This window comes from Elephantulus edwardii, unplaced genomic scaffold (assembly GCF_000299155.1).
Source record: "Elephantulus edwardii isolate Elephantulus edwardi_28Jun2011 unplaced genomic scaffold, EleEdw1.0 scaffold00023, whole genome shotgun sequence".
In the NCBI taxonomy this organism is placed as follows: Eukaryota; Metazoa; Chordata; class Mammalia; order Macroscelidea; family Macroscelididae; genus Elephantulus; species Elephantulus edwardii.
Genome location: NW_006399773.1, coordinates 22,180,725 through 22,196,228, shown reverse-complemented (window position 1 = coordinate 22,196,228; position 15,504 = coordinate 22,180,725). Strand labels below are relative to the sequence as shown.

General features: G+C 36.7%; 1 protein-coding gene across 1 annotated transcript in view; it reads right to left on the bottom strand.

The window, feature by feature from the left end:
• DIAPH3 (diaphanous-related formin 3) overlaps nt 1-15,504 on the bottom strand; it is a 740,013-nt gene that overhangs the window by 297,790 nt on the left and 426,719 nt on the right. The window contains exon 21 of the mRNA XM_006882733.1: nt 14,294-14,423. Within this exon, the coding sequence (XP_006882795.1) occupies nt 14,294-14,423 (130 nt within the window). The remainder of the gene's footprint in view (nt 1-14,293; nt 14,424-15,504) is intronic.

Sequence of the window (15,504 nt, the reverse complement as noted above, 5' to 3'; positions counted from 1 at the left end):
AATCTCACTAAGAAATGCCACGTATATTCTTAAGTTTCATGTTACAATGTGGAGACATTAATTTTTTTAAAAAACTAATACTTATATAGCAATTCAGTTGCACTGAACAATTTAAGCATTCAAAGCTAATCTTCTTATGCTAATAGAAACACTTGTTTTGTGGAGAGAAATTAAGAACTATAACAGGCTCCTAAAAAAATAAGTTTGTAATACTAATAGTACAAAATTTTTAAAACTGTATTTTATAAATGCAAGTTAAATATAAAAATTAGATACACAAAATGAGTAAAACTAAACCATAGTACTGTTAAGAAACAAAAATCACCAGTTGAATATTCAATCCAACTCAATGCTGTTGAGTCAGAGCCAATTCCTAGATCTTTCCAGTGAGTTTTTAGAGCCAACAAGTAGTATAAAGGGAGACTCTACATCCTTCTTCTATCAAGCCAGAGAGGCTTTGTTTTTGGGTTAACAGTTTAACTTCCAACAGATTATGCCACCAGAGCTCCCTCCCTGAGTAATAAGAAGGTCAGTAACAAAATCCAAATTCTAGAATAACATTGTAAAGCCTCTTATTATGATGAAAAAGTACAAAACTCAAACAAGACTGCACAAAAAAGCATAAATTCATAATAAATTACAATTTTCCTCTAACAAAGGTGGTAGTTGTTGTTGTTGTTGTTGTTGTTATGTGCCGTCGAGTCGTTTCCGACTCATAGCGACCCTATGCACAACAGCCCTAAACCCTGCTCTATCCTGCGCCAACCGCACCGCCTCTGACACACCCATCCCGATTACCCCAGTCACCGAATCAATCCATCTCATAGAGGGTCTTCCCCTCCTGCGCTGTCCCTCCACCCTCCCAAGCATGATGTCCCTCTCCAAGGACTCGTCCCTCCTGGCAACATGTCCAAAGTATGTCAGACGAAGCCCCAGAATCCTTAGAGAAAAAAAAAAAGAATGTCCAAAGCACAGCCAATCACATTAATCAAGTCCCTATATTTCCCTCTACTCAGCTTTTCTTCCTTCTCATGGGAAGGACCACTGATGAAATCACATAATTTGAGTTGAGCTGCTAGCCCAAAAGCATGTTGCTGGGTAAATCTACCAGCTGCTCCATCCATGGGAGAAAGAAAGATGGGCCATTTTCTCCTGTGTGACTTAAAGTCCTTGAAAACCAGCTGAAGGGTCAGCCCTGAGTGAGATCCAACTCCATGGTGCATAACAACAGTAATTAGTCTAATATTGGCAATAGGGAGCTCTGGTGGCATAGTCCATAGGGGCTGTGCTGCTAATCCAGAGGAAGTATCACTCTGACCATTCTAATTTATGAGCAGGAACTCATGAGAAAGAAGATACATCTCCTGCGTGATTTAAAGTCACAGAAACCCACTTCTAGTAGTTCAGTAGGAGTCACTAATAACTCAACATCAATGACTTCCCGTTCTGAGTTTTATTTGCAAAGTGTTATTTATTTTGGTTTTAGCTTTGTTTGCTTGCTTTTCCAATCACATTGCAAATTAAATTTCTGTATTTGCCATGGAACCTGGAAAGAAGAGAGGATAGATGGAGGAAAAGACGTTGTGTGTTGTAGAGTCAGAACCAACTCAAGAGCTGTCCCACCAGCTGGTTCTCAGAGGCAGTAAATCACATAGGAAGGTAACACCCACCCTTTTCCCAAGGAGCACCTCATGGATTTGAACCTGGGTCCCTTTGGAATGTCAGTGAGCTTCTCACAACTAGGTCACCAGAGCTCCTTGGGAAATTCTGAGTAAAGCCAGTCAAGGTCTCTAGTCATTCTGTTGTACCAGTTAACCTACTCTGGCAAGAAAGAAGCAAAACTATAAAAGGTGGCTTAGTGGTAAAATCCTCACCTTACATGCACATTGCTGTTGCTATGCTCCTTTGAGCTGACTGCGACTCATAGTGACCTGACACACAACAGATATGAACCTAGCCCTATCTGGTGTCATCCTCACTGTCTATTATACTGTTACAGTCACTGTGTCAATCCATTTCATTGAGGATGTTCTTCTCCTACATTAAGTTTCCACGTTTCTAATCATCACATCCTTCTACAAAGACCAGCCCCTCCTAACCCGGTAATTCCTGTCCACTATACATCATGCATAGCTACCACTTATGTGATAGTTAAAGGATGCTATCAAACTAAGAAGTTTGGAAGAAGGGTATGGTGATCTAATATTGAAAACCTTCAGTGAAATATCTATGGAAAATAATGGTCTGATCTAAAATCAATCACGAGAATTGTTTCAGAAAGCAGTATTTCATGCTGAAAGTGATACTAGAATAATCCATCCAATAGAAAAATCATGTAATCTGTAAGAATGTAGGAATGCCTTTCTAAAAAATAAGATGCACAAGAACAAGGTACATACTAAACAAAAGAAATCTGTAACTGAGGTGTTAATAACAATATTCAGTAAGCTTTCAAAGGACAATGGTTTTGTGAAGTTTTCAAAGGACAATGGTTTTGTGAGCATACTTAAGGAAATGGTGTGTAACTGTATTGAACAGGATCTCTGTAAATTGTAAGGGAGCCCAGGTGGCATGGAGTGTAACATGTCAGGAAGTTAACTGTGAAGTCTGTAGTTCAAATGCCAATTTGAGGTTCAAATGTAAAAGAGATTGACTCTCAGATCATGAGATTAGTTTTCATGGATGGCTCCAGGAGACCATATCAACTTTAAAAATGCTATACTGGATATCCTAGATCTGAAACAAACTCAATTATTTTCTCCAGCCTAAATCTTTCTCCTAAATTCTAAATGCATTTGGATATCTTTTCTTGAATATAATAGGCCTCTTAAACGTCTTATTTTAAAATGAGAACACCTTATCTTCTTCCCTAAATCAGTTCCCCAAACTAATGTTACTCCCCTTCTGCAACTGTTAAGGCTTGATCGTTGGAGTATGACTCCTCTCTTTTCCCATATTCTGCATATGCATTCACCTCATAAATTAGTCCCAGCTTCAAAATGCATCCATTTCCTGAATATTTCTAGCTACCTTTGTTACCTCTTCTACCAATCTAAGCCATTAGCATCACACCTTCTCTGAATTATCATAATAGCATCAAAGTAGAAAACTGCTTCTTGCCACTATTCCTCTACTAGACTTTTATTCCAACAGATTGTTCTCTTCAAAACCCTCCAGTGATTTTCCACCACTGAATAATGATAAAAGCTTTACAATGATCAATAAGGCCCACAGGACTTGACTCCTGTTCCCTTTCTGACCTTATGTCCCATTGCGTTCATTGCTCCCTTAGCTCTAGTTCCCACGCCTATGTATTGGCTCTTCCTTACGCATGAAATGTGCTTCCCCAATTACTCACATTTTTCATCTCCAGTATATTTTTGCTCAAAAGTTTTCTGAGGCTTTCTCTGACTACTTAATTCATTTAAAAAGAGGGGAGAAGGGACACAAATCATAAAAAACCAGCTTGCTCTGGTATTCTAGGGTTAACTATCAGATGCAGCCTAAATGGACTTCTTTTGATATTAATATACCATGTCTCTCACTTAAAATGTAAGAATCAAGGGAACAGACATTTTTGTGTTCACTGTTTAACTCATTTCTAAAACAGTGTCTGAGAAAGAAAAGATATGCAATAGATGGCTAGTGCAGAAAAAATGGATGAAAGCATCTTATTAAATCAATGTTATTTTGTATTCTGTCAATCAAATCCAATCCTTAGAGTATTCCACCTTGTGAGCTTAATAAAGGTATTAAAAAAGTTATTTTCTTATAGGTTCAAAAATATTAAAGAAATGATTAATGAGCACCAGTTCTTTTTTCCTTTAAAATAAGGAGTTGGTAAACAGTTGCTAAGAAAATACCATTAAAGTGAAAGAAATATTTATTTACATGACTAAAGAGTTTCACTACTGATCACATAGTCATCTCTATCTAAAGTTGATCTCTTCAAGAGAGCAGATTATCCAAGACCATATTTTCTTTACATTTTCCTACAAATGTGATGGTTTCACATTTTAGATATTTTTTATAAAATATCACTTACTCTAAATGCAATCATTAATATTTCCATATGGCATTTAATAATTCTGGGCTGGTAAACAAGTTCTTAAGCTATATATAAATATCATCAGGAAAAAAAAAATACCCTTACAGTTACTGGAGACCAGTTGTCAGCCACAAGTGACTTAGAAAATAGTAAAGCTTTTTAAAAAAGAAACTTTATGTCAGAGTTGAGAATATGAAACAAAATTAAGAATACTGGTGTGAAGCAGAGAAGGGAAAATAGAAACCATTTGCTACTATGTTGATTTTATGAAAACACATCTAACTGCACAGTTGTGGTTTGTGCACCTTTCACTATGCATGTTATGTATATTCTTGAAAGTTTAGAAAAAGAAAATTTTGCTATAAATAATTTAAAAAAATTCTTCATGCTTTCAGAATTTCAAAAGCTTGCTAATTTTAAAAGAAGTACAATTAGGATCTGTTGAAATAACTTGTAAGTATGTATTAAAATTTTACAACAATTTCTTACTTAGACACTCAGGTTTACCTGTATAGTTACTGACAGAATAGGCAGAAGCAGATCAACTAGATAAAATCATTTAAGAATAACAACAACTATAACTACATGAGCTGTATAGAATGTTTATGCAGTGCTCATAAGACACTTCTAGTTTTAGAAATATCTAACAAATTAAATATTGTTTTACAATCTCCATTTCACAGATAAGAAAACTGAGGTCCACAGAGAATATATACCTTGTCTACGGCTCAGCGTCTAGTAAACACCAGAGCCGGGTTTGAATTTTGTATAGCTTCAACATTTGCATTCTTAACCACAACCTCTTCTGTAGCACTATGTACCTATAATTCAATTTGGATTACACTTGAATTTTTGCATATTAAAACTGTTTGCTGGAGAGAGAGAGAAGAAAGTAATTACCAACGACCTATGTAAAAAAGCCTTAAAATCTTGCTGCGAAGGGTCAAGGACTGCAGCCTTCAGTATGGACTGAGGCTCAATGTCAAGAAGACAAAGATTCTCACCACTGGACCAATTGGCAGCGTCAGGATGGATGACGAAGATTTCCTGACTGCTGGTGCCAAGAGTGTTGACTGTGGAGCTGAGCAAACTGAAGCTGTGAACAATCTCAAAAAGCGTATCGCGATGGGAAAGTCTGCCGTTAGGGACCTGTCTAAAGTACTCAGGAGCAACAGTGTCTCTCTGGAGACTAAGGTGCGCCTGATACAGGCCATGGTATTTGCAATCGCTTGTTATGCATCAGAGAGTTGGACAATGACTAGGGAGGACAGAAGGAGAGTGGATGCTTTTGAGCTGTGGTGCTGGAGAAGGGTACTGAATGTACCCTGGACTGCCAGGAAAACAAACAGATTTATCTTGGAGAGGATTAAACCAAGCTACTCCTTGGAGGCAAGGATTCTGGGGCTTCGTCTGACATACTTTGGACATGTTGCCAGGAGGGACGGGTCCTCGGAGAGGGACATCATACTTGGGGAGGGTTGAGGGACAACGCAGGAGGGGAAGACCCTCTATGAGATGGATTGATTCGGTGACTGGTGTAATCAGGATGGGTGTGTCAGAGGCGGTGTGGTTGGCGCAGGATAGAGCAGGGTTTAGGGCTGTTGTGCATAGGGTCGCTATGAGTCGGAAACGACTCGACGGCACATAACAACAACAACAACATATAAAATCTTAGATGATCTAGTATTTTCATATAATGCTATAAGGAATATTTCATGAGCTCATCAATAAACACTTGAAACTGCTCTTCAATTTAGTGATAAATGTTTTCCATATGTACTCGTCAGTATAATTTCCTTTTTCAGAATCTCAAAGACGAAGGTGCTGCTACATATAGTAATGGAGACAAAATATACAAAAGGGACACACCATAAATAACAATAAATTAGAGTGTCTAAAATAACCATCTGCAGTCTATGACCATTTCTTTGCCTCTTCTTTGTATGGGTTACATGTAAATTTTGGGAGTAACATGATCCAACAGAACGTCATAAACAGGTTTGTTAAATATCCTATTTTGTTTCTGAATAGTATACATATTTGCTTCATTAAGTTATTTTTCAAAAGGTTCTTATTGTGAATTCTGGAAAATACCTACTGTATTTGTAATTTCCACTTAGGGTGTAAAGGAGAGGGGCAGTAAATCCTGCTGGACAAGCAGGAGAACAAGAGCGTTCTCAGCCCGTGGCCATCACTTGTGGTCCTGGCCGGTTACTGATGTTAGCTATGGCTCACAAGTGACGCGGGCAGAAGTGACTGAATTGCTATTTCAAATCGGTATCTGGCCAAAAAGCTGTAAACACTGTAAACAGTTAGCTTCTCGAAAAGATTAATGCTGCATTGGCACCACTTCCATCCACCTAACCTACGAAAAGATACAGAAGTCCTCCTGACTTGGTTTTCTTCTTCTTCCTCATCTATCAACTCAAATGGCAGAGTCTTGGGAAATGTTCCAAGCTCAGTATTTAAAAAATAGTAATTTTTAACAGCAAGTAGCTCCTCCACACTTTAATGTCAGTCTATAAACTCCTTAATCCCTTTCATGGTTTTGTTCATGCACTTTCTATACCAACGTCCTGCTTTGCTTTACATGCAGGACTACAGCATGCTTACCATCAAAACCTCCAAGCCTTCAATTTAGACTTCTAATGTAATGCTATAGAAATAACTCTAGATATAAGGGGCTAGGAGTTAAGTAAAATGCGGTTCATCAGACAACCTGGACCATCTGGTCTTTTAACGGTACACTATGCTTATAGTATATTATAAATATTATACATAAATCTTGTAATTCCTTTATGAATCATCTAGTTATATAGCATTACACTCTTTAGTGTTAAAAGTGTGCATCTAGGGAGCTCTGGTGGCATAGTAGCAAGAACCTGCATTGCAATCCCAGCGCTGTGCAGTTCGAATCCACTAGATGCTCTGCTGGAGAAGGAGGGACAATCTCCTCCTCTAACAGTCACATCCTATTTGATGACACACACACACAAAATAATAAAATCAAAATTTTTTAAAAAGCTAATTAAAAAAAAGTGCATCTGTTGAATGTAAAATTTTATATAAATACTACCTTTGTGGTATGTTTACGTAAATCTACACATGACTCACATTTTAAAAATAAATATAGCTTTTACTGTATCAGGATCTCATCATATTAAAAATCACTTTAAAATTCTTCTGATGATGATTATAGATTTTTGAGACATGGTAAGAGTTAGGGCCTCGTTTTCCTGACATGACTTACAACTTCAGTATCTGTAGAACCAGTGCTATGCAGCTAGAATAAGGGTTTTCATAACTTTTGTTGGATTAAAAAAAAAGGTAAAATCATCTATCCACACCTCCTCTGTGGAAAAGTTCAACAACTAATCCATAATCACAGCTTTTATTAGCTACTTGCTAATTCGGGTCCACTGGGTCCTACAGAGATACTATTCGTTTGAATTGACTTGATGACAGTGGGTTTTATTCAGAAGAGGAAGTCGCGGGTGAGATGGATTCATACATTTACTGGAACAATGGGGGTAAATATGTCGGAGACAGTGAGACTAGCTCAGGACAGTGCAGGCTTCAGAGCTGTGGTGCATAAGGGCGTTATGAGTTGCAGGCAACTTGATGGCACATAACAACAACAAACAACAAAATCATGCAGCAATTCAGTTTGTAGGAGGACCTATGATAGTTCTAGATAAAATAATAGGGAATACCTAAACTAGCTTTAATAATGGTGACTCTGGCGGCCTAGTTTTAAGGCACAGCTCTGCTAAGCCAAAGGTAGATGGTTCAAATGCACTAGAGACTCCAAGGGAAAAAGGATGGGCAATCATCTTCCATGTGATTTACAGCCTTTGAAACCCTGCTGTGAAGGGTAAGCTAGGAGTCAGTTTTGACATGCTGGCACATAAGAACAACAGTATCCAAAACAGCATGTCTTAAACAGTTTCTCCTATCAATCTCATAAAGTAGAAATAATTGAGAAGAGGCTTCTTTATCCTAAAACCAAGGAACTATAAACAAACGAATCAATGACTTTAGTTAGAACACTTTTTTAAGCTTTTCATTAATTATTCAAAGAGAATGATTTGGTAACGATACGGTTACCTCGTAAAACTAAGTTTTAAACGTAAATTTATTATATCATTTAATAAATGTCTCTATCCCAAACAATGGGCCCTGCCACTTTAGTTCACTATGTCAGTAGAATCATACACTAGTATATATTTTTATAAAACTCTATCTAACAATTGATCTGAAAAACCAACTGTATTATTTAAATTCCACAACAATGAGGCCGAATCTTTAGCCTCCATAATATAATGGCTCCAACAAACATAATGATAGCATGTTGCTAATTCTGTTGTACAATAAATACTTGCATGTATTTAAATTTATGCTTAAAAATATAAAGTGCATTGACATCAAAACGAACACTGAATCACTCAAAGAGAAATCAAACTCTAATAAATTTTAATAGGTATTTTTGGAAGGTTATGCCATGAGGAGATTAATGGAAGCCTTTAAAAAACATTATCTGCTTGTTATAACAGACGAATTTGAAATTTTCAAATATTATGCAGTTTCTGGGTGGCAGCCATCTGGAAATTAAGCGTTCTAAGAGCTCACAGTAGGTGAATACAGACAAACATTTGGTTTTTAGTAAGGCATTTCTCATAAAAAGTTGGAAAGGCAGGAGGAACTGGAAACTAGGAGATGTATTTGACCAGATAAATATTTGGGTCAGATCCAAGAATTTCAAACTAAAAGCTAACAAATAAGATCTTAAAAGCAGAATGAGGTTTATAAAATAGAGGAGAAAAATAAAATGTAAGATATCAAAGAATGCTCCTGAAAGCTAAAAATATAGAGGCTGTGCGCAAAGAGCAAAGGTGGCCTAGGGACAGCCATATCTGACCTCTAGGAACTCCACTAAGGGGAACTCATCCCACCCACAGCATCCACAACAGTCAAGTCCCATGCAGTTAGACATGTTCCCCATGCCCTGCATCTCTTTCTACTCATTCCAACATCAACTTCACTACTCTACTGAGACTGAAATCCATTGCAGTAGTGCACAGACAACACAGAACCCTCCTCACACAGACAGGATGCAATTTCTCAGTGAAGACAGTGTCTGAAGTGCGCTCACAGGCCCTTCAGCCTTTTGGCATTAGGATAGTATTACAAAGTATCTCATTTCTGTCAAGTCCAGCATGCTCCTGCCAAGTGCTCCAATAAGCTTGGGGGAAATGTCCAACCTCTGCTTCCAGGGTAGCAGGCCCAGAACTCTGTCATACTGAACACTCTGCTTCTTTATTGTTGGTGGTGAGATTCTGAAATTGTACTGTTCAATCTATTCAGTTTAATGACAAGACTAGCCAATCCCCTTTGTGGATAGATCAATATACCCTTTCTGAATGCACCCGCCAAGCCATGTGGCAAAGTCAAAGTCAGTCGATGGATAGGAAAGCTATTTTAAACAATAAACCACAGGCTGAGAAAAGTGACAGAATTAGACAGGGACAATCATGGAATCTAGTCAATACAACACAACATTATAATCATTTCTCAGTAAGTTAATTCCATTCCCATCAGAGACAGAAATATCATTTGGTATATACAGATAACAGTTCTTCAATAATAGTGTAAGGATTTTCTACAAAAATTATTAGTTAATCATCAAGAAACGAAGGAAATACAAATTAATTTAAGCAGGATTCCCATAAAGTCCCAGAACAACACACTAAAAGTAAGAAGACATTTGCTTAAATCATTTGGAGAGAACTAGACAACATTCTAGGACACAGCTGTCACCTCTTGTAGCATTAAAGTAGACAGAACCCACCACATAGCTCTAAGCTGAAGTGCTGAGGGCTATAAACAGACGTGATGAATGAGAGAAAGGAAATCAGAATGAAGAAAGATGAGGATTTTCTCAAGTAGATAAAACTGGGTGTAAGAATCAAAACGATCCTGATACCTACTACACATACAGATGGAGATGGCAAGAAAGCTGTTGGAATTACAAGTGTGAGCTTAGGAAGAAAAATACAGGATATAAATTTCTAAGTCAGAAGCATAATGGTGACATGTAAATCCTAGAGAATTGAAAAGATAGCTTAAAGAGAAGCTGCAAGGAGGGAGAACAAAGGGAGAAGGGTTAATATCTGGTACTAAGAGCAATAACAGTTTAGATGTTATATAGAAGAGGGAAAGAAAATGAAACAAACTGTAGGTAAGAGGGAGGAGCTAATGGACGCAAGCCAGGTGTGTGATAGAATGAAACACTGTGACTCATTAAGACACAGAAACACTGTTTTACATCAGCAGTAAGATGAGGGCATAGTTTCTAACAAAAATACATACTCAACAAATATGTGTTAAATGAAGGAGTGATGAAATGGCTGGTCTAGAATTCAGAGTGGACTATCGAGGTAGTGATCATCCTGAAAAAGTCAGGGACAAAGAATGTGACACTACCAGCATTTCTTGGCTTTTCACTATATTAAAAAAGTAACCTTTTTAACTTTTTCATAAAATAGCATTCCGGCTTAATAATTAAGTAGGTTATTGTGAAGTAATAAAAATCTTCATCAATTAGAATTAGATTAGAATCAAGTAATTTCAACTGTTTCCAAATTCTAACATGCTGCTATCTGGTTGACTCCAACTCCTCATGACAAGGGGAAATGAATTCATCCCTTTCAAGGTCATAAAAGAAAGAAATAACACGAGGGTAAAGGGTACACAGAAGTACAATAATGACCCAAAATATTTTCACTGAAATACACAGAAAAGCAGTAAGCCATTATCTTTTAGAAAAGCAGTAGCTCTAATGAAGTAGATTTTTGAAAATTGTCATATGGGTAAGCTCATTAGTTGCAGTAAAAGGTTCCCCTGCTGATTGAGAAGTAACTAATAACCAAGATTAGTTATATTTCAAAAACAAAGATATTTATTTTTTAAAAATTTATGTGATAGCTCACTTGAGGTCATTTCAAATGTCTAAACATTTAAATGATGATATATAAGAGTGCTAAGATTCTCCTAAAGAAACCAACATATTTAACACAAAACTTTTTTATTTGTCTAAAACCTCATTTATTAAGAGTATAATCATAAAATATTATGTACAACTATTACCTACACTATAAAAAAAATCTCAAGTACAGGCTTTCTTTTTCAGATACAAAGTTGGTTGCTCTCTGTGAAACACATTAGCAGTATCTGCTGACCCATACAGAATATGTGCCTCTGCTATAACAGATGGAAACGAAATACCCTCAAGGCCTGAGAATGTCCCACAGAAACATCCACAATGAAAACTAGAGAATCTAACTGCCAAATTACAAGTCTGCCTGCCTTATGAAAGTTAAATATTTTAAGACAGAAAAAACCTGTAGTGTGGCTAGAGTATTTTAAGTGTAATTAAACAAATGGTATTTAAAAATTTGATTTACATCAAAGACTGCAAGAAAATAAATTCAACAGAAAAATTGATGTCTGAAGGAGAAGCATGTTCCAGCTTACTGTTCAGCCACTGAACAACTATGAAAGAGGATGAACTGGTCCAAGATGCAAATCATCACTAAAAAGATGCTTGCACTGATGTAATTACTGCCAAAGATCTAATGTTGATACAGACTATTAACTACTCATTAATCCTCGCCCCCACTATGAAAAAGTTCCAATGCCTTTCAAGGCCAAGTGGAATCACTCTTCATAAGTCACTGTATCCCATCATTTCGTAAGGGTTATAGTCCATCAAGAACAACTATTTTCAATTCTATATCATCATATTTGTGCATATATTGCTTCCTTATATTGATGAGTTATTTTTAATGCTTTCCCTCTATGCAATTCTGTCATTTTTGCCATAAGTAGTTTAATGTAAGAAAGAAATCTGCTGTGTGTTCCTTCTTAAATTATATTAAAGCACCTACAGCTATTGTTATGTGCTTTTGAGTCATATCTAATTCCTAGCTAACTCTCCAAAAGGCTTTCAGAGGCTTGAAGTCACACAGGAGGAGATCGCCTATCTTTCTCTCATGGAGCAGCTGGTGGATTTTAACCGTCTGCCTTTGGGTTGGCAATGCAACTACTCCTGATATTAGAATTTTTTTTTCTTCTAAAAAAGAATTTGTAAGGTAATAGAATGGCACAATAAGGTACTTAGCATGATAAGAAAAGTAGAATAAAAAAATAAATAAACTTAAAAGGTTATATTTGTTCTAAAAATCCAAGATAAAAATTTTCCAAGATTTTTTTTTCAACATGCAGTACAGAACACACATAGCTTCAAAAGTAATACATCCAATCACAAACATCTGTGCAAATAAAGTACTACAATATCCAGTTTATACAAAAAGAAAAAAACTGACAATGATAAATGCATTTCATGTTTTAATTTAAGGAACCACATTCACTTACCATAATAATAAAGAGGGAGGGGAACTCTTTAATTTTGCAGAATTTTAAGAATTAAAGTGATGATAGACTTCTCACTTTCAAATGCATTTTTTTCTAAAAGACATTTCAATAGTGACTAGTGGTATGAAATATAGTTGTTGTGGAAATATAGTTGTTGTGTACCATCGAGTCAGAAATGACCCACAGCTGACCCTCCAGCAGGTTTTCAGAGGCAGTTAATGAAAGATTACAGAAAACACAGTGAAAGAAACATAATGTGAAATGAATTATTACATACAAACCAACAAATTTTTTAAAAAAATAATATATACTTGTAACAAATTTAAGCAAAAAATCCACAACCAAACATAAGGATAAGTTAGCTGTGTAAACCAAACAATCTTTTTAAATTCCTCCACATTATAAACCACAAAGCCGTCTGATTCATTTCTGTGGAGTGGGAATGGATTCACAGCTGGACCTTCAGCAGGTTATATAGGAGCCTGTAAATCACACAGGAAAGGATTGCCCATTTTCTCCGATGGAGCCCTGGGTAGATTGAACTGCATGGCTTCAGGGTTAGTAGCTCAACTCGCTAAGGGATTCACCATCAGAGTTCTCTTTTCTCCCCAGAATACATAAATGAAAACACCAAAGCAAAACCCACATTCTATCGCCATAACGCCTCCATCAGGTTTCTAAGATCGTCAGTCTTTACAGGAGGAGATGACTCATCTATCCTCCATGGAGTGGACTGGTGGATTCAAACTGCTTACTTCAGTAGCCGACCAACACCCAATGCGCTATGGCGCTAGGGCTATAAACAAAATGTGGGCATGGTTAAGGGCTACTGAGTCAGTTCCAAACTCACAGCAGTCCTGTGTACAACGTAACAAAGTCCTGCCCAACTCTACACCGTCCTCACACATTCGGCTGGGCTCTAGGTAATTGCTGTACTAAGTGTCAATTACTCCTATTGAAGAGCTTACATACGTTATTCCTCTTGATTTCCAAGTAATGTCCTTTTCCAGGGACTGATTTCTCTTAGTAATATGTCCGAACCATGGTCATGAACTTACAGATAAGCCACAGGTTTTGAAAGATGCTTTATTCTCTCATTTGCATTGATAGGAGAGGCGGAAAACTACTTAGAAATATGTGTATTGAGAAGAAGTGAGTGGAATTTCTGGCAGTGTGCTGTCTGCTGGTGGCAAAGCTGTAAGGAACTGTGTGGCTAACCCAAAGGTCGTGTCTCCCTAGTGGTCCACAGCCACCAGTAGTTCTGCAGGAATAAGATGACCAATCTCCTCTTAGGTGATTTAAGGACTCAGAAACCCAGGGGAGGGTCAGATATAAGTCTGCTCTAACTCGACAGCAATAATAAGTAAGTATGGTTGAAATGCAATACAATGGTCTGGCTGTAAGGGTTAGATCTGGAAATAAGGCAAAAGGAGGAACTGATCTTTCACGCTAGGACCAGATACATAATAGTCCCTCAGTGCTCTACAGATGACAAGGAATCAGAAGAGTACCTGGCCACTGGAGAGAAGGTGTTCACAATAGAGTTTGGCTTGACAGATATGGAAAAGGTTGTAATCACAAAATAAGATACTTTATAGTGTAAGACTTCATTAGCTAGCCAAATTAAACAAATAGCTCCAATACAAACACTTCCCTAAAATGAATATCTATAGCCTTTATATTTTTATAAATTAAATTAGATAATCAGCTTAAAACATACTGTGACAAAGTTGTGATTTTATATAAAAAGCATTATTTTCTATCTATAGATAATAAAGGCTCAAATAAATTATTGTCCATAAATTCACAAACCTTTACTAGCTTTGTCCAAATGTTGCAACTCATCCACAAAATTCAGGATATCTGGGTACTTCTCCTCACATATTTCCACCAGAAAATGAAGCAGTGTTGTTTTCTGATCTGCGGATTTTGTGTCCTTGAGCTAAATAGAAAGAAAAACATAGAACAAAATGAAACAATATTTTGATAATGGGATACTTAGTTTTTAGTGGAACTACATGAATGATAAAATTAGCTAATTATATTTTACAAATACTTAAGCAGCTATATTTTACTTAAGAATAAAGAGTAGGATTGCCAAGTAGTAACTGACAGGCAGGTGGTTTGACTCCGCCAGTTACTCTGGGGAAGAAAGATGAGCAATCTTCTCGTCTACCATTTACAGTCTCTGAAAACTCGATGGAAGAACAGCTATGAGGCAGTATCAACTCAACGATAATGAGCAGGATATTTGATTTATTTTTTAGCCAAAATTTTTTTCTTTCTTTATAGATGGAATAAGCTAAATCTAATTTAGATTAAGATTGTGTGTATGCAAATGTATATGCACACAACATGATTGATTGATAAGTATACATACATGTACCTACACATACATACGCACACACATATATAATAAGGAAGCTCCGGTGGTTAAAAGTTGTGTTCCCAAATCAAAGGTTCATGGTTCAGATCCACCAACTCCTCTGTTGGAGTAACACAGACTATCTCCTCACAAGTAATTTACTGTCTCTGAAAACCCGCTGAAGGCTCAGCTATGAGTCAGTTCCAATTCAATTACACATAGCGACAACAGTATATAAATGAAAAGAAAAAGGTGTAACCGAAAAGTCTATGTAAAATTAATACTTAATACTTCAAAAAATTATCAGTGTCTTCTCTCAGCATGATTTATACCTAAATAGTTGTTGTGTTGTTGTATATCATCAAGAAGGTCTCAGCTGCTGTATAAGATAGCAATACAGCAGCAAATAAGAATGTTTAAGAAGCTGCTTAGTAATAGCAGTGGAAAAAGAAAACATATTTATTTTAAACTTTGTTATTAATTTTAATGAACATTTACAGAGATTTTGGATTTCCATTCATGCATTGTTCCACTTTTCTCCCTAGCTACCCCTCCCCCCATTTCACTCCTGTCTTTGAAAAGCGAAAGAAAAATACTTTCATTGGTATACAATCTCCCTGCACCCCGTTCCCATATTTATTTTGGGAAGACAAATACT